The sequence below is a fragment of the Marmota marmota genome, unplaced genomic scaffold (assembly GCF_001458135.2).
Source record: "Marmota marmota marmota unplaced genomic scaffold, marMar, whole genome shotgun sequence".
Classification (NCBI taxonomy): Eukaryota; Metazoa; Chordata; class Mammalia; order Rodentia; family Sciuridae; genus Marmota; species Marmota marmota.
The window spans coordinates 34,022,181-34,047,364 of NW_026000016.1; the positions used below are offsets into that span (position 1 = coordinate 34,022,181).

Below are 25,184 nucleotides of genomic sequence, written 5' to 3' on the forward strand. Positions count from 1 at the left end.
TGAGAAGGATATTAGCACAGAATTTTAGAACTTTAATATTTACCACACAAGTGTCTCTGAAGTTCAAAAAAGCAAAAGCTTAAGCCATCACAGAAAACTTGGGCAGAGGGGGGCCATTATTTAGACTACACCAAAGGGAAAAATGGTAATTAACAAAAATTATAAATGCCAAAATGGATTCTTTTATTTTCCTAATTCACCAGGCTAGAAAGAAATGTTTGCCTATTGATTCAACAGAGAAATTATATCAACAGATAAATTATGAGCAGGTTAAATCATTTACATCAATCCTCTCATTGTATTGGCTGAAATTCAGATCCAAAGATGGTTAATGAAGAAGAAATCAGGAACCAAATTCTAAGCCCTGGGAACTAAATACACCAGAATTCCTGAACTTGGCTTCTTCCATAGATTTTGGACTCTGCAAAGACTTTCTTGGGCAACCTACTAAACCTAATATCCAACCTCCCAAGCCTGACTTGGACCACATTCCATGCCTGACCCTTAACTGCAGAGCTCTATTACTGATTTACATCCCAACTGCCATCTCTGCTTAGCCAGTGTCTCACTGAGGATGAAACAATAACTGAAATGGAAAAATACCTTTGAGACATTATTATAGCAGCTGTGCTCAAAATCTACAAAATATTAAGAAAGTTATGTGGCTGAGGTTGTGGCTCAGCAGTAGAACACTGGCCTAGCACAAACAAGGCCCTGAGTTCCATCCTTAGAACCACATTAAATAAGTAAATAAATAAACAAACAAACGAATGCATAAAGGTATGTGTCCAGCTGCAACTAAAAATTAATAAATAAATATTAAAAAGGAAAGTCATATATCCTATGTATTAATGTTCATTCACACTTTGTAGCTGCAAGATAAAAATGTATGTGCACTTAAGAAGCTACACAATCTTTATGTCCTAAATTTAGATCATTTACTGTCTTTTTCCAAACTTCATTGATCTTGAGTGTAGAATTCCTACAACTAAAAATAGCAAAAATTCTATTTGGAACCTTTTCAAAGGAAATCCCCTTTCAATATTAATTCTGAACTCATTCAAAGTCATTTACAATTTTTAAAAAAGAAAGGGAAAAAAAATTTTGTCTCCTTCAGTTAGGATTTCACCTTAACTTCAAACAAAGCTCATTTCCTTTTTATCTGAAACCTACTCCTTAAATTTTCTTGAAGTCTATCAGTAACAAAGTAATGAAGCAAAGAAAAAGGTAAAACAGTGCTTCTATTTCCTTTCTGTCCTTTGAGAAGGATATTAGCACAGAATTTTAGAACTTTAATATTTACCACACAAGTGTCTCTGAAGTTCAAAAAAGCAAAAGCTTAAGCCATCACAGAAAACTTGGGCAGAGGGGGGCCATTATTTAGACTACACCAAAGGGAAAAATGGTAATTAACAAAAATTATAAATGCCAAAATGGATTCTTTTATTTTCCTAATTCACCAGGCTAGAAAGAAATGTTTGCCTATTGATTCAACAGAGAAATTATATCAACAGATAAATTATGAGCAGGTTAAATCATTTACATCAATCCTCTCATTGTATTGGCTGAAATTCAGATCCAAAGATGGTTAATGAAGAAGAAATCAGGAACCAGGGTTGTGGCTCAGTGGTAGAGTGCCTGCCTTGCATGTGTGAGGCCCTGGGTTAGATCCTCAGCACCACATAAAAAACAAAATAAAGGTATTGTGTCCATCTACAACTAAAAAAGAAAAGTAAAAGAAGAAGAAATCATGAATTCACCAAGCTAATCATGAACCTCTGGAATTCATGTAACTTAAATCACAGATAAGAAAATAATCAAGCATGTTTTTGACCAATAGGGCCAGGCTTAACAGAATAATATACAAAAGAGAGAATAAAAGCAAAAGCTTACCATAAAAGAAAAAATACCACACTTACTCTCCAGTAGCATCCTTGCCTAAGAAATTTAAAAAAAAAAAAAACCTACACACAAGATCACATTGAGTAGGTGCTCCCTTTTATCTTTTCTGAAACAATTTCCCATGATTCTACATGACTCTTGCCATCTCTCTAACTTTTGTTGTAACTAGACATATTTATGTCTTCAATTATGCTATAAGGTTTGCAAGAGCAAACACTATGTATAGTTCCAAAGTATATCTAGATTGATGTGCACAGAAAGTCTAAAAGATGCTTAATGAATTAATATACAACCTCATATAATCAGCTATCCTATATTAGATCTCCTTAACTTTATTTTCCTTAGAAGTTATGCTTACAGAAAAACTTTTTTATTTATTTATTTTTTTAAGTGGTCAATGGACCTTTATTTTATTTATTTATATGTAGTGCTGAAAATTGAACTCAGGGCCTCACACATGCATTCTACAACTAAGCCACAATCCCTGCCCCCTTACGGGAAATTCTGACTAATATACTTGATGGTCCTGTTCTCTAAGTCAAACTGTAAGAAGACTTTATATATTTATTTGCCCAGGAAATTATGGCTCCATAGACGTGACAGTGGGAAACTCTAACAAGGATGCATAGGCAAAGATATTGAATGAATAAGTATATGTAGAAAATTCACAGTTAATGTTAAGGGAGTTTGTACAATGTTTAAGAATATTTATATACAAGATGGGGTTAGTATAACAAATAAGTTTATAGACTCATGTTATTTAATGTTTTTATCAATGCCCTACAAAATAAAGTCAAGAATGTATATACCAGGACTGCAAACAAGGAGGGCCACCAACCCCATGGAAAAAAGGGAATTAAATTCAATTAATGTTTCAATGAATATTTAATTTAAAAAATAAAATTCAATAGTGAAAAGTTAAAGGATATAAACTTAATAATATCATTAAGACTACAATAATAAAGAACAGGAAAAAATTAACAAGTAGAACATAGAAGAGTCACAATAGTTCAAAAGCTGAAAATGAATCAGCAAAATAGATAACAATATTTAATATGCAATTATTATGTTAGGGTAACAAATATATTACTTTAGCTTGGATGTAATCTTTTTGTTTTATAATGAATAGTCAAACACCATTAAAAATTCTCAATATAATATCTTACACTAATAAGTACAATTTTAGCAACTGTACTTTTTCCATCTATAGTGATAATGGCACTTTAAAAAAAAAATCTTACAGGAAATAAAAATGGCTCAAAAAATCAGCAACAAAAAACAACAATGGTCCAATGAATCAAGGTTAAATATTGGGCTATTCTTAAACTAAAAAAATAGACATTTTTCTATCCCCAGCACCACCAAAGAAAAATGTTTTTGAGACATTTTATAATTTTTAAAAACTATATAAAACTAAAGTGTGTGGAAAACAGTATACAAAAGCAGTGTATGAAGCAGATATTAAGAATGGGGCTAAAATTTATTAAGCTAATCTGGATTATATCTGGTCTTTATGCTAGGTAGGCACAAAGCTTATCTAAATTGTAGGTGGATGGGTTAGGGAGGTACATCCATGTACAGAAGTATTTTTTTTTTAAACTTCATTTAATCCTAATAACAACCCAGCAAGGAATAATTACTACCCTCATTATTCAGATACAGAAACTGATGCCATCTTGCATTGACTCAAGTGGTAGAACTGTATATGAACAAGGTTACCTGCCCCTTGGATCGATTAAAATATTATAATAAACTAAACACTTTTCCCTTCTCCAGAATTTTCTTTCTTCTTTTTTTTTTTTAAGGTGATATTAGGAATTGAACCCAGAGGTGCTCTACCACTGAACAACATTCCCAGCCCTTTCTTACTTTTTTTTTTTTTTTTTTTTGAGACAGGCTGTCACTAAGTTACACAGACTGAATCAAATTTATGATGCTTCTGCCTCAGTCTTCCTAGCTGCTACGATTATAGATGTTCACTACAGCATCCCACCAGAAAATATAATCCTTAATTTGCATTAGAAAAATTTAGTTTGATATAAAGAAAAAGCATACAGAAAAGTTTCTTCCAGAAATTTTTCAAGTCCAGGTAGATAAGAGATAAAAATCAATAATAAACCACATTTCTAATGTTTTAAGCATTTATCTGCCTTACAGACAAGCCTACTAGTAGTCCCAAATAATCTAAATATTGCTTCTAGAATGACTACATCTGTGAACTATAGCAGATTCTCATAGGACTTGTGAATAAAGTGACAGTTTAACATGAATCAATAAAACTGTACAGGAACTGTACAAAAATCATAATTTAACTTTAAGAAGTTTAAATATAGTATGAATTGCTGTCATTTTACAGCTGGGGAAATTTAGGGTACCATTAAGGACTAATGAAGGGCGGAGAAAACAAGTCCTATTTGGTTCTACTTTTGCTATAATGCTTTTTCTTTCAACATTAACTTAAGAAAATTATTAATAAAATTCCAGAAACCAAAGTTCTCAAATATTCTAATTAAAAATAAAGCTGAGGGGCTAGGGTTGTGGTTCAATGGTAGAGCACTTACCTAGCACATACATATGAGACATTGGGTTCGATCCTCAGCACCACAAATAAATAAATAAGATTGACAACTAAAAAATATTTTTTAAAAAATGAAGCTGAAAGAAAAGACATCAAAAAATAATGGTTAAAGAAAATGCAAAATAAAACATGAGATATACCTGAGATGCATCATCCAGCTGCGGCTTTCCATAAAGGCTGGAGATACTTTCTGCCCTCATGAGATACTCCGCTGTTCTTCTCTTCACAGCTTCTCGGCGAGTAGGGCTTGACTCTCCTAAGGGAGACAACAAAAGTCTGGTCTTGTGAAAAATAAACTTTTTTCATCCCAATATGAAAATTAACTTCTTTCCACCCAAGACATTTTACATTTCATCCAAGCCTGTTTACATTTCTAACCGTGAAGAAGAGATACTCAAAATTCAAAAACACATGAAAGTCATTCATTTCAATAAGATCTAAGTATTACCCCCATGAGTTTCATGTATGCAAAATTTGACACCCTCCTATTTAAGTATGAATTGAGAACTTAATGTATTTTAGAAGTCAAACATATATAAAAAAAAAAAAAACGTAGCCAAGACTAGCCCTAATCCAAATCCAGACAATATGTAGCTCAACTCAAAATAAGACCAAAAGAAATGGATATTTAATAAGAGTGTGACATAGAATTGCTATGCCATGAGCTACATAAAAGTACCACCAAACTGGAAAATAAAATCACTGAGAGCATTTCTAAATTCTAACTAATCGATTTGTAAGCTTCATGGTTTTTTTCAACCTGTAAAAAATTTTCGTGCATCTTTATAACTGAAAACAGGAATGTGACTGAAATTCCTATAATATAAAATTATGTGAAACTGAGTACATCATTGACCCTATTTGGGTCTCAGCTTCCCTAAATAAAGGGTATTCAAAATAACCTCCAAAGAACTCTCAAGACTTCAAAAGAAGTGGTTAAAACTTTGAAGTACTGGCCTCTCTCCAGAATGGGATGATTTTACCCATTTCATATGATTGACTAAGATATTAGAAGGGATTCTGCTGTAGTTTGGACCTTAACTCTCCCCGCAAAGGTCCCTGTGTTGTTAAACATGGTCACTAGCATGGTGCTACTAGGAAGAAGTGGTGGGATCTATAAGAGGTAGAGTTTAGTCAGGGGTCTACAACTCATTGAAGGTGTGCTCCCATGGTGAGTGCGGGACCCTTCATTTGTTGCTCTTTCCTCTCTTTTGCTTCCTGGCCATGAGATGAGCAGTTCTGCACTGCCACATTCTCCCACCTCGATAAGTTACCTCACCACAGGCCCAAACAATGAGGCCATTCAATCAAAGCTAAAACCTTCAAAACTGAGACAAATATTTTCTCTTTACAAGTTGATTGTTATGATGATATAAAATTTACTAACATGGATCCCATGGCTGAAAGTCAAAAAGTTTGAAAACCAGTGTATCATATGATCTTTAAGGGTTCCTTTCATAAATATTATTTTGTAGTATTCTAAGTGATTCATGACTCATTTTGATCAAAGCACTTAACATATGGTACTATTATCATAATTCATTCTATGCATCTTCTTAATGAAGTTAACCAAAAAGAAAGTATCCTGTAGAGGAAAATGCCTTACATTACATTCTAGAAACTCTGATGAGTTATCTAAATTCTGGTTCTGCCTCTCATGGGTCATATGGCAAGTCATCTCAATCTCTGATCCCCTTCCTCATGCCCTAAAATGGAAGTATATACTTCTAATGATCATGGAAAGTGAAAGAGAAAACATATATACATGGAATTACAACCGAGCCATTCATATAGGAAGCACTAATTGTAAAGTTTTTAAATGCCGGTTTTTTCCTCAAAACTAAATCCTACAAAATGGTATTTCCTGAATTACTAAATTGAAGATAAATGGATTATAGTAAAGCAAATATTTTTTCCTTAGAAGACCACCAGTGGAAAACCTCTATTTATTTCTGCCTGGAACGGCATCTTCTGCTTTTCTAGGAAATGCCCCTTTCTCTCTTCAGACTTTCCTAGTCTTTCCCTATCTCCAAGTGGTTTGAAGGAAAACTGTTCTATGTCAGATCTCAGTTCCTCTAGCTACAAAGCTCTGTCTACTTAGGTCGGGGTGGGCTTCCCTGTGCCAAGCTGCATAGAGCCTTACTCAACAGGCCACAGCTGGAGAAGAAAAAAATGGCCCAATACAAACTGGACCTTCTCTGTTTTTGAAGCTATAGGGAAGAGGACTGAGAAGCACCAGCAGCCACAATTCCTGCCAAAGCAAAAGATCTGAAAGGAAGAACCTGATACAGAGGAAAGATGATATGGAAAACCAAAAAGCAAAAAGAAACCCTAGTGTAACCAGGGTCCCTGATTCCAGGTGAATCTATATTCCTATCTTTCTTTGCATAAAGTAGTCCAAATGGGGGTGCTGGCACATGCTAACCAAAGAATTCTCATGGAATACAGACCTCAAAGAAAAACTGTAATGAAGTTGAGATTGCAATTTTGCTAAATAACTTTCCTTTTATATCTTTTACATTATCATTCTACCTCTTCTCTCCTTCATGAGTAATTCATAAATACAACTGGTCTTCCAGAGAGAGGGATCTCTATTTCTTTTTTAAATGTGGAACAATCTATATTTGTTAACTTTCCAACTCCTCAAACAGCAATTAAAATGTCAGTATGCTTCTGTCCTTAAAATGTCCTTACTTCCTATGCCCAAGGTTTCCCACTCAAGTTGAAAACATGGGTACAAACCATGGACATCAACCTAAATAAATGTGACACACTTTGAAGATACAACGTCCCACATAAATAACAGCTATTCATTATTTCTACACGCTGCTAGTCCTTTTTTATGGTTTATTGTTTTGGACTCTGTTATTGCCAGTATCCTTAGCTCTTCACATTTCAGGTTACACATTTTAAGCCCTAATAAACCCTAATTTGAAATTTGGGGCTCCCCTTAGGGTCAATTTCAATAGAAACTGTGACACTTTCATTTTTTTAATTCAGTGTGTCCACAGCCTCAAAATTTGGCTCTATTCAAATTAATAAACTCATCTCACAAAATAACTTGAAATTTAAAAATGACAAGAAACAGAATATGGTTTTAATCATATTTTGTAATCAAATGCTGTTTTTTAAACTTCTGACTCTTCTGCCACTTTCTAGATAGTATCCATGGTAACAAAGAAACAAAAACCAGAAGCCAGCAGCTGAAATTGACTCCTGCTGATGATGGTGAGCCCACTTCCATGGAAACTTATGGCCAAGTAATGGAAATACTGGAAGGTTTTTTCAATGCAGCCTTTTATATAGATACTATGATTTCTTCCTTACCAGCCCTTACAAAGAGGTCACATCTACTGCTGATAAATAGTGGCAGCCAAGAAAGAAAATCACCTCTTGCAGATATCTGCTGCTGAAGACTCAAAGAGGTTTTCTGAGTAGATTTCCAGAATAACTCTTACTGATAAAATTATTGATAAATGTGATTTTAAACAGATTTTAATTGATTAAAAATGTTTAATTCACTCTAACTTCCTTGGTTTTCTGTAGTTTGCTCTTCCCTTTCAAACACACATGGGCTTACATGTGTGCACATTGACAATTCTTAATGACTATTATTCAAGGAAAATGTATCTAAATTCAACCTTCAATCCCATATTAGGTCATGTAGCTATTATTTCTTCAATAACATAGCCACACAGAACACTTTTCAAAGGGAATACATGATTTATATTCTACCTAAAGACAAATTAATACCTTCGATGAGTTTCTCTACATTTCTGCTAATCATTCACATAGAGCACAAATTTCCACTTGGTTTTGGCATTCAAAAGAAAAAAAAAATTGCTTCCATTATTCAATAACTGTGGTGGTTAATCTTGGTTGTCAACTTGGCTGAATTGAGAGACCACCTAGAAAATTGGCAAAGCATCTTCTGGGTGTATCTGTAATGGTGTTTTCCAGAGATGATTAGCATATGGGTCAGCAAACTGGGGCTGTGTTTAGCGGGGAGACCTGCCCTACATGTGGGTAGCACCACCCAATAGGCTGGGGGCCCAGATGGAACAAAGAGCACAAGTGGTGATGGGATTTGCTGGTGCATGCAAACTCAATTCTTCTTAAACATTTGTAATTTTTGCTTCTGCCATCATCTGCAGACATCAGACTGCAGATTGTTCAGCCTTTTAAGACATACTACATCCAGTGACTCTCCAGGGAGCTTCCAGGACTTCAGTCTTGCACTGAGGCTGCATCATTGGTCCCCTTATTCTGACACTTCCAGTTTCTTGAACTGAGCAGCTACCGGTTTTCCCAGCTCTCCAGTCTGCAGATCGCCATTTGGGATTATCTAGCCTAAGGCAGTATAAGCCAACAATTAAATTGCCTCTTGTGTATAAGTTCTGTTCCTCTAGAGAACCCTGGCTAACTCAATAATAATCTCTCTATCAAAAAAATTTGGTGTACCATAAAAGTTTTCTTATGTGCACTTATGTGATAAACCTACAGGGAAGATGAATACAGGATGACTACAGAATGTGATCTGTGAAACAAAAGAGTATAACTGAGTAAATAGGAGAAGAAATTCCAAAGTTGTTACCAAAATATCTAGAAACACTGGACAACCTATTTTGCATTTCTCTGGACACCAACTCTGACTTCATTCACTAAAAGTTGTTTTATAACAGATATGGAAATTCTGATTTTTCCAAGAACACATCACTATTTGGTACCCCTTCATTGTATCATATCCTATTTACAAGAAATAAATTTTCTCTCTTTTATAATTAAGAAGATTAAACTCAAGTATGTGAAATTTCTTTTTCAATTACACAGTTAAAGTAAGAAGAGCCCGAACCTAAATCAGCTCTTTTAGGATACTTGGCATCAAACTAAGTTACCTTTCAATATAAATAAAGTAACTGAATTTGAATGTGATTATTCTACTGTTTGAGTAGAACAAAAAAACTACAAAGCACAAGTATAGGTAAGTATGGCAACAAAGATGGAGAGAAAATAAATATAAGAATTTGAGAAAGGTACCCATCGAAAATACACAGAGTAGAATTAGAGAGGCGAGATACCTAAGATGATAAACATAGACATAGGAAAATCAGAGCTATAAAAGATATACATAACTCTATGTAAAAGGAATATGGAAAAACACGATCTAAAACTGGCGTGATTGGACTAAAAAGAGAATATACATTTTGATGTAATTCTACAAAAAATCATCATAGCAGTGTCAGTGAGGTAAAGATAGGTCTTTTGAGGGGAGGGTGGGGGACTGACCTCTCACATACCTTTGTTACCCAAATATTATATCTGGAAAACAAAGGTCTTTTCTTGTTTACCCACAAAAGAAAAAAGAGGCATTTTCATTATGAAACTAATAAAAGCTGATTTTACAAAAGTAAAAATTGTTTTAATTCTGCTCTTCTGCCCTTAGTCACTACTACATGTATTTTGCTATGAATATAGCAAACAATCTCACTATTTATTCAACAAAAGAAAAGGAATACTGAAAGAATTTGCTTATTTAGACTTCCTGAAAGACAGTTGTCTATATCTGTATTTCATGGGAAATTTTAAGGGAATTTTAAGGGTATTTTCACTAGAATTTTTACAACATGCACAGAAATTAATCTGCACATAAGACTGTGCTGATCACATCTTATATTCTTATTTCTATTCCTACTCCATAGATACTTTCCAATAGGCCTTATGCTGCTGGACTTGGTTCAAACATGCCTGGTTTCACTGAGATTTATCCCGTTAGAAAGAACATCCAAATCAACCTGATTTGCTGGAATGAGTTTTTGTTTGTGGGTTTTTTTGTTTTTTGTTTTTTTTTTAAAAAAAAAAAACAACTTTAGTCACATACAAGAATACTCCTGTTTCAGATGGCCTTGGATAACTACAGTTTTTTTTTTTTCCTTAAGTGCTGATTTATTATATTTAATGGTGCTTTGTTCTTTCCAGGTATAGCCTACCATTTCTGCTTTATGCTAAGTGTTTTAACTACAAAAGGAAACCTTGGGAAAAACAATAATTTATGGTTCTACATGTCTACTCCAACACTGAAGCCATCAGCTTTTCCGTGTGTGACATGAACCGGTCAGTTAGGGAATCTGCTTTCTGCAGTTAGTGAGTCCCCTATTAATGTTTTAACAAAACCAATTGTTATGTGACCACTAGAAGTTCAAAAAGTTACCAGAAGAGAGTAAAAGCAAAAGTCACAATCATATTCATGCTCAAGCATTGACTGAATTGATTGCTTTCGATGTTACTTAGTGGTTTTTCTATTATCAGTAATACTGAATGAAAACTAGCATCAGATTATACACAGTGTTAAAGGCCTACAGAAACAGCCTTCTTTTAGATTCAATATTTTCTTTCTACTCCATAACTTTTCTTTGTTTTGCAATTTTAAGAGTACCCAAAAGACTATGACTGACGCCTTTCAAAATTATAATGCTAAGCCAGTCTCCTCATGATAATAAATCTAGTCCAAAGAATAACAATAATCCCCCACATTTCCCTTATGTTTTAAAGCCAAATGGCATCTAAAAGATAAAAAGATTTAAAATAGCTAATGGAAGAAACTGAAGGAAAAAGGAATAAAGAAACAAGACTAAGGAAGAATGGACTAAAAAAAGGTAAAGAAATATAGAGAAGTAAAACTCTACATAAATCAAAAAATTTTTACTTGCCATATTAGTAAATATGAATGTTTCCCAATCCCCAAAAGGCCTTTGTTCACTCTTTCACAGGTCATACAGGACATCTTAACATAAGTGGCAAATCTATGAAAGAACCCAGAGTCCAAAAACTGTTTTCTGGATGTCATGATATTGATTTATATTTTTTCTTTGAGATAATGTAAACTAATCAACAGATTACAAGTTTATTATTTGTAATCCTGTAAGTTTCACAGGTTCCAGAATGACACCACAAATCATCATGCTACTCAGAATGGTGAGCAATTTAAAACTTATGAATTATGAATTTCAAGAATTTTTCATTTAATATTTTCAAACCAGAATTGACCACAGAAACCTGGAACCACATAAAGTGAAACCAAGGTAAAGGAGGATTAACCAGCTTCCTGCCTACAGATGCATTACTGCTTTCTATAACTTAGTGCCTTTCTCTAACAAACAACAGTTACACAAAATACATATCAGGGAAGGTCTGTATAATTACTGTCTTCATCATCTATGTTACTGAAATGTATATAAAATTACATTTTAACATAAATTTATGAAAAATTGTGTAACAGTAAAAAGGGAAATAAAACAGATATCTAAGTAATTACAAGCCACTATGTAAACAGAATAAAGCCAACAAAGTTAGGCTGTTATTGTTTGACAGTTACAATTTTAAAAGATGTTTCTGAACAATTTATAAAGAAGTACAGTATTTCTGTACAAAGACCTGGTCAGTTTTCAAATGATACCCACTTTTTTTTAATGTTGTCTTTTGGAAGTTTATTTATTTAACAATAACATGAAATAAAATAGGCTGATGCAAATTTTGTTAATAAATATAATAAGTACTTTATTCTTTGGCTAAGTAAAGGTTATTGGGTGAGTCAAATTCTGGTGAGTTTGTGGAGACAATATCACACATGTGTCAAGATCAATGTTTTAAAATAGTAAACATGCTACTATGAAAAAGAGTTATAAATATAGAAGTTTAGATTTCAAGTCAGCCCTTTGAAACATTTTTGTGGGAAAGAAAAGGGAAAGCAGTGATACTCCTGCAAGCCTCTTTTATATGGTTATAACAACTATGTGAATTTAAAGGGGCAATATCAACTCATTTCAATTACTACCTAAGCTCTAGAACTTTGTGTACGGCATCTGTAGACATAAGAGCTAGTAATAAGAATGTGTAAGAAAATGTTTTATACTTTCCAGATAGTTGTCCCTGCAATAATGCATCATGGTTGAGCCTTACTAATCCAAAAACTGAAATCTAAAATGCTCTGTAGCATGCTATAGGGACACTGCTACAACAATGTTCATAGCAGCACAATTCACAATAGCTAGACTGTGGAACCAACCTAGATGCCCTTCAATAGATGAATGGATAAAAAAAAAAAATGTGGCATTTATACACAATGGAGTATTACTCTGCACTAAAAAATGACAAAATCATGGAATTTGCAGGGAAATGGATGGCACTAGAGCAGATTATGCTAAGTGAAGCTAGCCAATCCCTAAAAATTAAATGCCAAATGTCTTCTTTGATATAAAGAGAGCAACTAAGAACAGAATAGAGAGGAAGAGCATGAGAAGAAGATCACCACTAAACAGTGATGCGAGGCGGGAGGGAAAGAGAGAGAGAAGGAAAATTGCATGGTAAAGGAAGGAGACCCTCATTGTTATACAAAATTACATATAAGAGGATGTGAGGGGAAAGGGGGAAAAAAAACGAGAGAGAGAAATGAATTACAGTAGATGGGGTAGGAAGAGAAGATGGGAGGGGAGGGGAGGGGAGGGGGGATAGTAGAGGATAGGAAAGGCAGCAGAATACAACATACACTAGTATGGCAGTAGGTAAAAAAGTGGATGTGTAACCGATGTGAATCTGCAATATGTATATAGAGTAAAAATGGGAGTTCATAATCCACTTGAATCAAATGTATGAAATATGATATGTCAAGAACTTTGTAATGTTTTGAACAACTAATTAAAAAAAGAAAAAAAATAAGTATTATGTGAATAAAAAATATACTATTAACTTTAAAAAAAATAAAAATAAAAAAAATAAAATGCTCTGTAATGTTTTGAGCACTGCCACAGGACCAAAAGCGGGCAGTTCCACATCTGGCCTCATGTGACAGGTTATAGTTAAAATAAAGTGCACTAATACACACACACACACACATAAATTACCTCTGGGTGTGTATAAAACAAATCAATTTTGTGTTTAGATTTGGGTCCTATCCCAAAGATATTTCATTATGTATATGCAAACATTCCAAAATCTAGAAAAATCCAAAATTCAAAACACTTTAGGTCTTAAGCATTTTAGATTCTTCTGGGACTTTAAAATTCTTCTACATTTGCTATAGGTAGTTCAAACTGCATAAGTAGTTGTATGTTAACTATAACGGTTATCTTAGGCCTTTCACTGTGTTTTCCGTATTCTCTAGTTCTTATTGAAACCTGAGCTTCTCTACTTCTGCTGGTAGGTGGGGTCTACATAAGCCTGAGGCCTCTGTAGTGGAGAAACACCTTATAGTGTGAGCAACCAACCAAGGCAGGGGATGTCTGCCATCCTCAGCCCTGAGGGCAACAGGGGTAAAGTTGGAGGGTGTTGTGTTGCAGCTCTTTTGTTTTTTAACATTTTTTCAAATTTATTTTTTATTCTAATTTGTTATATATGACAGCACAATGCATTACAATTAATATTACACATATAGAGCACAATTTTTCATCTTTGTTCCCCAAAAAACAAGTACCAAATGTTTGATATAAAGAGGTTGATTCATAGAGAGATTAGGAGGGGGAGCATGGGAGGATTAGACAAACTCTAGACAGGGCAGAGGGGTGGGAGGGGAAGATGGGGGCATGGGAGTAGCAAAGATGGTGGAATGAGACGGACATTGTTACCTTAGGGTAAGTACATGTATGATACCCACTTTTGAGACCAGTAATTTAACACAGTAAGCTACTGAGAAAAAGCAAATTTACACTGTCACTACTTCAAAAGAGAAAACAGATAAGCTGAAACTTCTGTGCAATTTATACACAACAAATTCTATTATAAAGATATAACTACCTGCAACCTTAATTATTATAAAGATACAACAAGCTATGGTTATACATTATTGTATAACTCAAGAAATTACAAAATAATATTTAACTTTTTCTCAAACTGCCTAATAACCACCTAGTAATTAAAAAAAAAAAAAAAGCAGGGGCTGGGATTGTGGCTCAGTGGTAGAGTGCTCGCCTAGCATGCACAGGGCCCTGTGTTCGATCCTCGGCACCACATAAAAATAAATAAATGGAATAAAGGTATTGTGTCCAACTACAACTAAAAAAATAAATATTAAAAAAAAAGCAGTTCTACATTTAGGAGTTTGGGAGGTTTTTGTTGTTATTGTTGTTTTGTTTTCTTCAATTTAGTTTACTTTACTCACAGATATCTACATTTGTCCTGATCAGAAACAAAGATTTTTCAGTAATCACAGGGATCAAACCAGCCCTCTCAATTTAATGTTTTTAAACTGTGTTGCTAAAGATATAAAAATGTGCTGATACTGATGACAGAGATTGTCTAATAAAAACCCTTCGAGAATCCTCATCTATCTCTCCGCTTTTGCTGCAGAACAGCTGTGGCTCACACAGATTCACATGAATGAAAATATTTAGATGAGAAACCACCCACTTAGTTTATTTTCCATATGACTTTCCTGTAATTATTTTGTAAACTGTTCACACAACAATACATAAAAACATCTGCAAAAACAGGTAATTAATGTGTCAAGCCAAACTAATGCATTTTTTATGGTGTCCATGCTTCGTCAACTGTAATTATAACTCTTTTTTAAGCAAATGATGATGTGTTTGTTGCAATGTGCAAGTGGTTATTTTAGATGCTCTGTTTACTGTTCATACAATCTGAATATAAAACTCCACAGCTACTTTACCCCACATCAATGCTTTACCTAGCTTTTTGCTGAAGCAGGAAAGTGGTTCTCTTTTCCAAGCTATAATTTCCAGTAAACATTTTTGTCATTAAAAGATGCAACTCTCAATGTAAAAGTTGACACCAAAATAACCAACAATTCAAGAAGCATATGCCAGCAAACTACTCATCCAGACTTTACTCCTTCATGTGTAACTATAAGAAATACAGCACTTTATCCGAATAGGCTATAGAACCCTCAACCCCCTAAGAACAAAGAGAAGTTTAAACATTCATTGTGGTTTTAATCATACTATATCCATTGCACCTGGTTCCCCAAATACATGTATTCGGGAAAGAACCAAATGAAGAACCAAATCTTTCCCAAAATATACTGTTTTGTATTCAGCTTATCCTGCCTGAGTTCTAACTACATGAGAAATCACTGTCATTACCACTACTACTATTACACATTAACTGTGTGCCAGTAATCATCCCCTGATGGCCCAAAGTATGTGATCTCTAAAGTTCTCTGTTTCCAGAGCTAACAAAATCTAAGATTAAAGAAGAAGCACAATGCTATACTATTTTGCTAGAGTTCCTTTTCTTTTTTTTTTTTTTAAGGGGTAGGGGGTGCTATTTTTTAAAATATCAGTAACTAATTATAGTACAGAAATACCCAGGCAATTAAAAGACTCTCAATAAACAATATTTTCTGTTTGCTTGCTTTCCTAGGGGAATTTTTAAAGATAGTGGAGAATTAAATATTACAAATCCAAGCTTATTCAACTTTTTTTAGACAAATTTTTTCTAAATTGGGCTGTTCCATCCTTAATTAGAATATATTAAAATTAATGTAACTTACTTTCCCTAAGTATTAGCTACTGTGATATGCTTCAGATATCTATCCCCAACCTGTTCCCACAAAGATCAGAAAAGTATTTAACAAATCAAATGACAGTTTGCCAGTTACCAAGCCTGGGCTTTAGATCAGATTCTTTCTTAGGAGAATGTAATGATAAAGTCTGATCAAAATATAACAGAGCTCTAGCTCCAAGGATACTAGAATGGGAAACACATGACCAAGATAAACAGAGAAAATACTTAGAAAGGGCTCATTATAAAAGACAGAAATCAAACTCAGCATCAGATTATCAAGATGCTTCAATACTGAGTTTCATTACTTTTACAGCTATAAATATAAATGCAATAATGCATATAATTAATGATAATCCAAATAGCTGAATTCTACACATTGTCAAATCTTGAGGATATATTCATGTCTGTGGAGAATACTGATATACCAGACCAGAGACATTTATTCAAAAATATATAGAGAGTATTTCCTATGTACTAGGCACTATGCTAGAAGACACAGTGATGAATAACCTTGCCTTCAAGGACACTATAGGTAAGTGAGATTATATTCCTTCAATAAATGATGGCATAAATAATCATTTCATTGTGAATATGATAAGAACTTGAAGACAACAGTGTGCAATGACAACAAAGGTCAGGAAATCTATTCTGGTCTGAGCAGAAGTAAGGGAAAGCTTCCCTGAGAAAACTGGAATTGAGGTGTGAGGAGCAATAAGGAGTTAATCCACTGAAGAAGCACAGTAAAGCACTCCAAACAGCATTGTGCATAGGAAATTTCTAATAAGGAAAAAAACAACTATGGTGCCTTCCAAGAGGTAAAAGGTCACTGTGATCTAAGAAGAGTAAGTGAAGACAAGTGATTCAGGATGAGCCTAGGGAGGGAGGCAGAAGCCAAATCATATGCAAAACTTGCAGGCCACAATAACTATGAATTTTATACTAAAAGAAATGGGTATTTTTATGCAAGGAAAGAACATGTTAGGTTCCATTTTTAAAACATCACTTGGGTTTCTGGAGGAGAGAGAATGGATCAGAATCAAGTACGAATACAAACAGTAAAACAATCATAAAGTCATTATAAAAAAGAGATTGACAGAAAGTAAGACTGAGGAGTTCAGTAAATCCTCTCCCTAGATAAATCCAAACAAAATTATCAAAAATGTCAACTCTCCAAATCAATGATTCAAACAAAAAATTGAAAAAATTTATACAAGAAAATGTGCTGAACTGTAATAAGAGAAACAGAGGTATTAGTGTTTCAACACAAGGCTACTGATATCTGCTCTCAACCCAATAATACACTGGGATGTTGTAAGTGAGGATCAGCAGCCTTCCTGATGCTTGAAGGGGGACATCCAATCTGGATCTCCACTGAAAAGCTTCATGGGGGTGTATGTTATGGCTTAGATGTAAGGTACCCCCCAAAAGCTCATGTGTGAGACAATGCAAGAAAGTTTAGAGGTGAAATGAATGGGTCATAAGAGCCTTAACCAAATCAGTGCATTTACCCACTTGAATGGATTAACTCTGTAGTAACTGTAGTGGGTAGGGTATGCGTAGAGAAGGCCACCACTGGAGGTATGTCTATGTGGTATATATTTTGTCCCTGGCAAGCATAGCTCTCTCTGTTTCCTTGTTGCCATGTCCTGAATTGCTTTCCTCTACTTCTACTTTCCACCTCATCTTAAGCCCAGAGCAATGGATTGAGACCTCTGAAACTGTGAACCTCAAATAAACCTTTTCTCCTCTAAAATTGTGTCTGGTCTTTTGGGGAGTGGTAAATTATTGGACTAAAACAGGGAAAGAAGATATTGAAATCAACAGCAATCAATGGCAAAGAGACATTAACAATGAAATCTGGGAAACAAGACAGCTATGGTATGTTCTGATACACTCCCAGGTATTCCTGGGGATCTTAAAAGTTACACACATGCACAGAGGAGACTACAGAGAACCCCAGCTATTTACGCCTTCCTGGTGAATGGGAGGTCTTGCACAAGTAGAAGCAAAAACCAGGGAAGACTTGTAAACTGCCTGATCTTTGAACATAGGCCCTAACCCACACACAGATATCTCAAGGGCTCACACTGTTTATGCACAGATTCTGAACAATTCTGGGCTAACCAAAAAAACAAAACAACAATAATAACCACCCCCTGGGAAATGAGGAGGAAACAAGATCTAGAATTACCATAATATATTTTATCTAAAATGTCAAGTTTTGAACAAAATGTATGAAACATGCAAAGAAAAAGGAAAAATGTGGCCCATCCAAAGGGATAGGGGGAAAACAGTCAATAAAACTGCTTCTTGAGTGGACCCAGATGTAAATTTTAGTAGACAAAGACTTAAAACAACTACTACAAATATACTTAAAGAACTAAGAGAAACCACGTTAAAGGAATTAAATAAAGTACAAAGACAATGAGTCTTCCAATCAGATTAACAATAAAGAGACAGAATTTATATTTTTAAAAAAGAACCAAATAGAACTTCTGGAGTTAAAAACTATACCATAGCAGATTAAGCTGCCAGAAAAAAAGAATTAGCAAACTTAATGTTGGATGAGTAGCCATTATCTAGTCCAAATAAAAGTTAACAGTTAAAAAAAAAAAAAAACAGGAAATAAAACACCAATGGAGGCCAAAACACCTGTGAAAATCATCAAACATGCTAACACACAAAATACAGTTCAAGAAATTGACAGTGAAAAATATAGGCAGAAAAAACATATATTTGAAGAAATAATGGGTGAAACTTCCCGGATCTGATAAACATTGATCTACACATGTAGATATAACAAATACAAAAGATAAAACAATGTCAAAAGGATAAACCCACCAGGTGTGTTGGCATACACCTCTAATCCCAAAGATGCAGGAGGATCGCAAGTTCAAAGCCACCTTCAGCAATTCAATAAGGCCCTAAGCAACTCAATGAGAACCTGTCTCTAAATAAAAGATAAAAAGGGGCTAGGGATGTGGCTCAGTGGTTAAGTAGTGCCCCCAAGTTCAATCCCTAGTATCAAAAAAAAGGATAAACCCTAAAGCATCCACATCTAGACATATAGCCTAACCATCAAAAACCAAAAGAAAGAAAATCTTAAATAAATAACAAAGGAAAACATTTGTTACATACTAAGGAACCTTAACAAGAGTGACTGGCTTATCAGAAAAATGGAAGCCAGAAAGCAGTAGGATGGCATATGTAAAATACTAAATGGGGGAGGGGGTTATCCAAAAAGAATCTGATATCCAGCAAAACTATCTTTCAACAATGGAGGCAAAAAAAAAAAAAAAAAAAACATTCCCAGACAAAGATGGAGAGAATCTATTGCTAGCACAGCACCATACAAGAAATAATTTAAAAAAGAAAAAGAAAGAAAGAAAAGAAATTTCAGAGAGTAACCCAAATCCAAACCAAAAAAAAAACAAAGAAAGAAATTACTTACGTAAAAATGAAAGTATCAGTTTCCTCATTTTATCCAAACTGGTTTAAAAGGCAAATGCAATGTGAACAGTCATTATAAAAGTACATTGTAAGGCTTATACAAAGACATAATTTACATGGAAGTAACAGCAAAACCTAGTGGGTACGGAAGGAAGCTACATGAAATAATGTTTCCATATATTAATGGAATTAGAACTATCTTATTTTAAAATATTTTAAAATATAATGTTAAATTAAAATGCTTATTGCTGTAATCTGTAGAGAAACTTATGAAAGAGAAGACTCAAAATGATAAAGTTCTTTTTTAAAACACAAAGAAAGTAAATGGTATGTAAGAAAATATCTACTTACCACAAAAGATGGGAGTAAAAAACAAAAAAGAGACATAGACATACTATGTAAAAAAATAATGATCAAAATACATAGTTTTTAATATTCATTTTTTAGTTGTAGTTGGACACAATGTCTTTATTTGTTCATTTTTATGTGGTGCTGAGGATCGAACCCAGGGCCTCGCACATGCAAGGTGAGTGCTCTACCAGTGAGCCACAACCCCAGCCCTAATCAAAATATATATTTAAGAAAAAAAATTTACTAGAGACAAAAATATACATTACAGTGTGAAAAGATTAATCAGGAATATGTAACAATTATCAACATAACAAAAATCTAATAACAGAGCCCCAGAAGAGATGAAAAAAAATAACAGAAAGAAATAGAAAATTCAATAATATTTGTCAGAGAAGTCTCAATAATTGCTAGAAAAGAGAGACAGAAAACTGGCAATGATGTAAATGAATTAAGCAATATTATCAATCAAACTGAGTTGATGAACAGCTATAGAATTCCTTATCCAACAAAAGAAAAACATGTATTCCTTTTTTAATATTTATTTTTTAGTTATAGTTGAACACAATACATTTATTTTATTTATTTATTTTTATGTGGTGCTGAGGACCAAACCCAGGGCCTTGCACATGTTAGGCAAGTGCTTTACCACTGAGCCACAACCCCAGCCCCATCCCCCAGCATATATTCTTTATAAGCCCCATGGAACATTCTCCAGGACAGACCATGTACTAAGCCACTAAACAAGTCCCAATAAATTTAAAGGAATTAAAAGCATGCAAAGTATGTTCATTGACCATAATAAACTAAAAATCAGCAACAAACAAAAACTTGGAAAATACATGAATATTTTAAAATTAAAGAACATTTCCAAATAATACATGGATCAAACAAGAAACTACAAAAGAAACTGGAAATTATTTTAAGCTTAATGAAAATGAAAACAACATCTCAAAATTTAGGGGATGCAAAGCAGTGTTTAGTGGAATAATTTATAGCTGTAAGCATCTATATTGAAATGAAGATCTCAAATAACCTAAGCTTCCACCTCTTAAGATGCAATCTAAAAAATGAAGAGCAAACTACACAAAAAGAAAATGGGAGAATAAATGAAACCAATGGAACAGAAAATGGAAAAAATATGGTGAAAACAAATTAAATAAAAAATCAATTCAAAATCAACTAAATTATGTTACACCCATGTAAGAATATACATAATGAATCCCCTTTTAATATATAATTATGATGCACTAATTAAAAATAAAAGAAGGAAGACCAAGAGAATAAAGCAAGGGGATCAGAGGGTGGACAAGGAGAGGGAAAGGGGAGACACTAGAGAATTATATTATATGCATGCTCAAATATGTCACAATGAATCCCACTATTATGTATAATTATAATGCATCAAAAAAAACATTTTTAAAAATCAGTGCTTTGAAAAGATCAACAAAACCTACAAAATTCTAGCTAAACCAACCACAAATGGCTAGGGATATAGCTCAGTTGGTAGAGTGCTTGCCTTGCATAATGAGGTTGTGGCTCAGTGGTAGAGCACTTGCCTAGCACATGTGAGGCACTGGATTTGATCCTTAGCACCACATAAAAATAAATAAATAAAATAAAGGTATTGTGATCATCTGCAACTAAAAAAAAAAATTTTTAAATATATATGCTCATTAGCCAGGAGCAGTGGCATACACCTGTAATTCCAGCGGCTAGAGAGTCAGAGACAGGAGGATTTCAAATTCAAAGCCAGCCTCAGTAATTTATCAAAGTCCTAAGCAACTCAGTGAGACCCTGTCTCTAAATAAAATACAAAAAAATGGCTGGGGCTGGGGCTGGGGCTCAGTGGTTGCATGCCCCAGGGTTCCATTCCTGGTACCCCAATAATAAATAAATATGTTCATCATCTCAATAACAATTTGCCTTCTTTTTCGTTTTGTTGTTTGGTTGGTTGGTTTTTTGTTGCTGTTGTTGTTTATTTCCTTATTTGGAGACAAGGCCTTACCATATTGCTCAGGTTGACCTTAAACTCATGGGCTCCACTGAGCCTCCTGCTTCCACCTCCAGTTTAGCTGGAATTACAGGCAAGTGACCACATCCAGTATTTTATCTTCACTTGTGAAAGTGATTTCAGCAGGATACAGAATTCTCAAAAGACACAAGTTTTATTGTTGCTTTTTTTTCCTTTCCCTAAATTAAAGATTTTTCTTGGCTTCAGAAAGTAAGATTAGAAGGAATAAATAATGAGAAGAGGCAAAGATGTGGACAAGTGAGTTAGCAAAAGAATGCTAAGAATAAGTAATGAAAGAATGTAAAATAAGTATTGAGGGTCCACTTAAGATCAGGAACAACAAATTCTTAATGATTCAATCTGTATATAAAGTATGATTTCTTCCCACATATCTGCTTGGGTATCTGCCACAGCATGGAACTAATCTGACCTAGCTTCTAGATTACACTACACAAATTCTATATTCTATTTCCTGTATCACTAGATCATTTCATTTAAAAGGACTATTACAATGTCCTGTCACAGCTTTGCCTCTTCTCATTATTTATTTCTTCTAATCTTACTTTCTGTAGCCTAGGTAAAGGCGGGCCCTTTATCAACAGTGTAGGTCAGGGTATTGTTCTCCCTCCAACTATCAAACCAATAAACTACAATAAAAATCCAATTTTGAGTTCTTTGTCTCTAATCTCAGCTTCTATTCCTTCTGGGTACTCAGTTTGTGTTCTTCATTGCCTTGCAAAGCCCATTTCTCTTATGAGAAAAGGCTATCACTGGTCTGAATTCATTCAAAATAACTATTTCATAACAAGATTTTACTGTATTTATGGGCTTTTCACCCACAAGCCAAAACAAAAAAAAAGTGTGCTATAATTAATCAGAGAATGATTTAATCACACCCTGTACAATTCAAAATTGATTTAATTGTGTATACCTCTGGCTATTCTGTAATCAAGACCTTTCTGGTTAACTAACTATCAAGAATAAAGCAGAAACTACTAAAAAGTAAGAAAATTTCCTATAAAAATCAAGACAATAGTGATATTATAGATCACCATATCTTAAAACTTTCAGGTTTTTTTTTTTTAATATCATGCACACCATTTCAAAGTACTGAAATAAAATGATCAAAAAGGTAGGGTAGTTTAACCAAAAAGAAAGCCTCAACAAATTTCAAAAAACTGGAATAATTCAGACTAAGTTAATTAATAATTTAGACCATGGAGTCAAGCAGTAACAAAGATAATCAGAAAAACTCCAAATCCCAGAAAATTAAATAATACACTTATGATATACTTCTAAGTAATTCACAGGTACAACAGGCAGAATAATGAAGGATCCCTAAAGATGTCCATGTCCTAATTGCATAATCTATAAATATGCTGTGAAACCTTTCAAACGTGATTAAGGTTAAACACTGTGAGATATGGCAATTATCTCGGATTACCAGAGTAGCCCCAAGAAAATCATATGAATCCCTAAAATCAGATAATCTTTCCTGGATAAGGGTCAGAGTAAGATATAATGGTCAGAGGGATGGAAGACTGCTGACTCTGAAGAAGGAGGAAGACCAAAAACCAAGTGTCTAGAAGCTAGAAAAAGCAAGGCAACAGATCTCCCTAAGAGTCTCCAGAAAAGGATGCACTTTTTCGTACCTTGACATTAGCCCAGTAAGACTCACGTCAGATTTCTAACCCCCAAACCATAAAATAAAAATTTGTGTTGTACATCATTAAGTTTATAGCAATTTGTTAAAGTAGCAACAGAAGTGAATAATATGGGATAAAGAAAAAAGTCAAAACAAAAAGCAGAAAATATTTGAACTGAAAATAGTAAGTATGGTGGCTAAAGGAGTATTTAGTAGAAAGTATATAATCCTACATGTGTGTTGAAAAAAACAAAGGTTAAAACTCAAATATCTAAGCCTCTAACTCAAAAAAAAAAAAAAAAAAAAACAGGTCAAAATAAATGGGGGAAAGGAAATAAAGAAAAGAAAGTCTTATATTAAAAACAAACATATAATCTTTTTTAAAAAAGTTAAAAGTTAAGTGCACACCTGTAATCCCTGCTTAACTAGGGAGGCTGAGATAGGAAAATCACCAGTTTGAGGCCAGCCAGCCTGGGCAATTCAACAAGACCCTTATCTCAAAAAAAAGTTAAGAGTTGTTTCTTTTTAACATTAATTAAACTGATAAATCCCTAATATAACTGATTCAAAATAAAAGAAAAATGACAAATTACCAATATCAAGAAAGATCCAACAGACATCAAAGATGTGAGCCTACTAAAACAATTGCTACAATTAATAAATCTGACCATTTGTGTGAAATAGACAAATTTCTTGAAAAATACAATTCACAGAAGTTGACAAGAAAAGAAAGGATATCTTCCTTTATGGATATCCTATTTCAACAGTTAAAGAAATGAATCCACTATTAAAATCCTTTTCATAGCCAGGTGTGGTAGCACACACCTATAATCCCAGCAACCCTAGAAGCTGAGGCAGAACGATCTCAAGTTCGAGGCCAGCCTAGGCAAATTAGCAAAACCCTGTCTCAAACTTTTTTTGAGATGAGGGTCTTGTTGAACTGTTCTCACATTTCTTAAGTATACTAAATGCCTTGTAAATATGTAGAAGAACAACCCTATTTTCTGGTTAGGTAAACTATGGGGTGACAGCCATGATGTCTACAACTATCTCTTAATTCATCGTACACATATATGAAAAACAAAAATATACATAAATCATGAATAAATCTCAGCAATCAAATCGATAGTATTTTAAAAGGATAATATAAAATGTATAATACATACACAACTGAGTAAAGTTGTTCAACACTCCAAAACCCATCTATGTCAACTCTTAGGTCTGGAGGACATTGGCAGCTACACAATTCAAATTTTCCCACATAACATCTCAAAAAACAAACAAACAAAAAAAATCAAGAGAGCAAATAAACCCACATTCGACCCATATTTTTAGCAGTATTAGAAAACAAAAAAATAGTGAGAGAGAAGGGAAATAGCATGGAAATGGAAGGAGACCCTCAGGGTTATACAGTGGAGGGGGTAGAGAGAGAGGAGGGGAGGGGAGGGGAGAGGTGGGGAGGGGGGAGGGGGGAGGATGGGAAAGGCAGCGGAGCACAACAGACACTAGTATGGCAATATGTAAATCAATGGATGTGTAACTGATGTGATTCTGCAATCTGTGTATGGGGTGAAGGTGGGAGTTCATAACCCACTTGAACCAAAGTGTGGAATATGATATGTCAAGAAATTTGTAATGTTTTGAAACAAACCAACATAAAAAACTTAAAAAAAAAAAAACGAAAATAAGAAAAAAAAAAAAAATGAAAAATAAGAAAAGAATACCAATAG

The 25,184-nt window shown here is 34.0% G+C and overlaps 1 protein-coding gene across 6 annotated transcripts in view; it reads right to left on the reverse strand.

The window, feature by feature from the left end:
* The window catches only part of Rps6kc1 (ribosomal protein S6 kinase C1), a 200,008-nt gene that overhangs the window by 92,502 nt on the left and 82,322 nt on the right, over positions 1–25,184 (reverse strand). For all 6 annotated transcript variants that reach the window (XM_015483653.2, XM_048809399.1, XM_015483652.2 and 3 more), the window contains one exon: positions 4,621–4,736. In XM_015483653.2, coding sequence (XP_015339139.1) covers positions 4,621–4,736 — 116 coding nt within the window. The remainder of the gene's footprint in view (positions 1–4,620; positions 4,737–25,184) is intronic.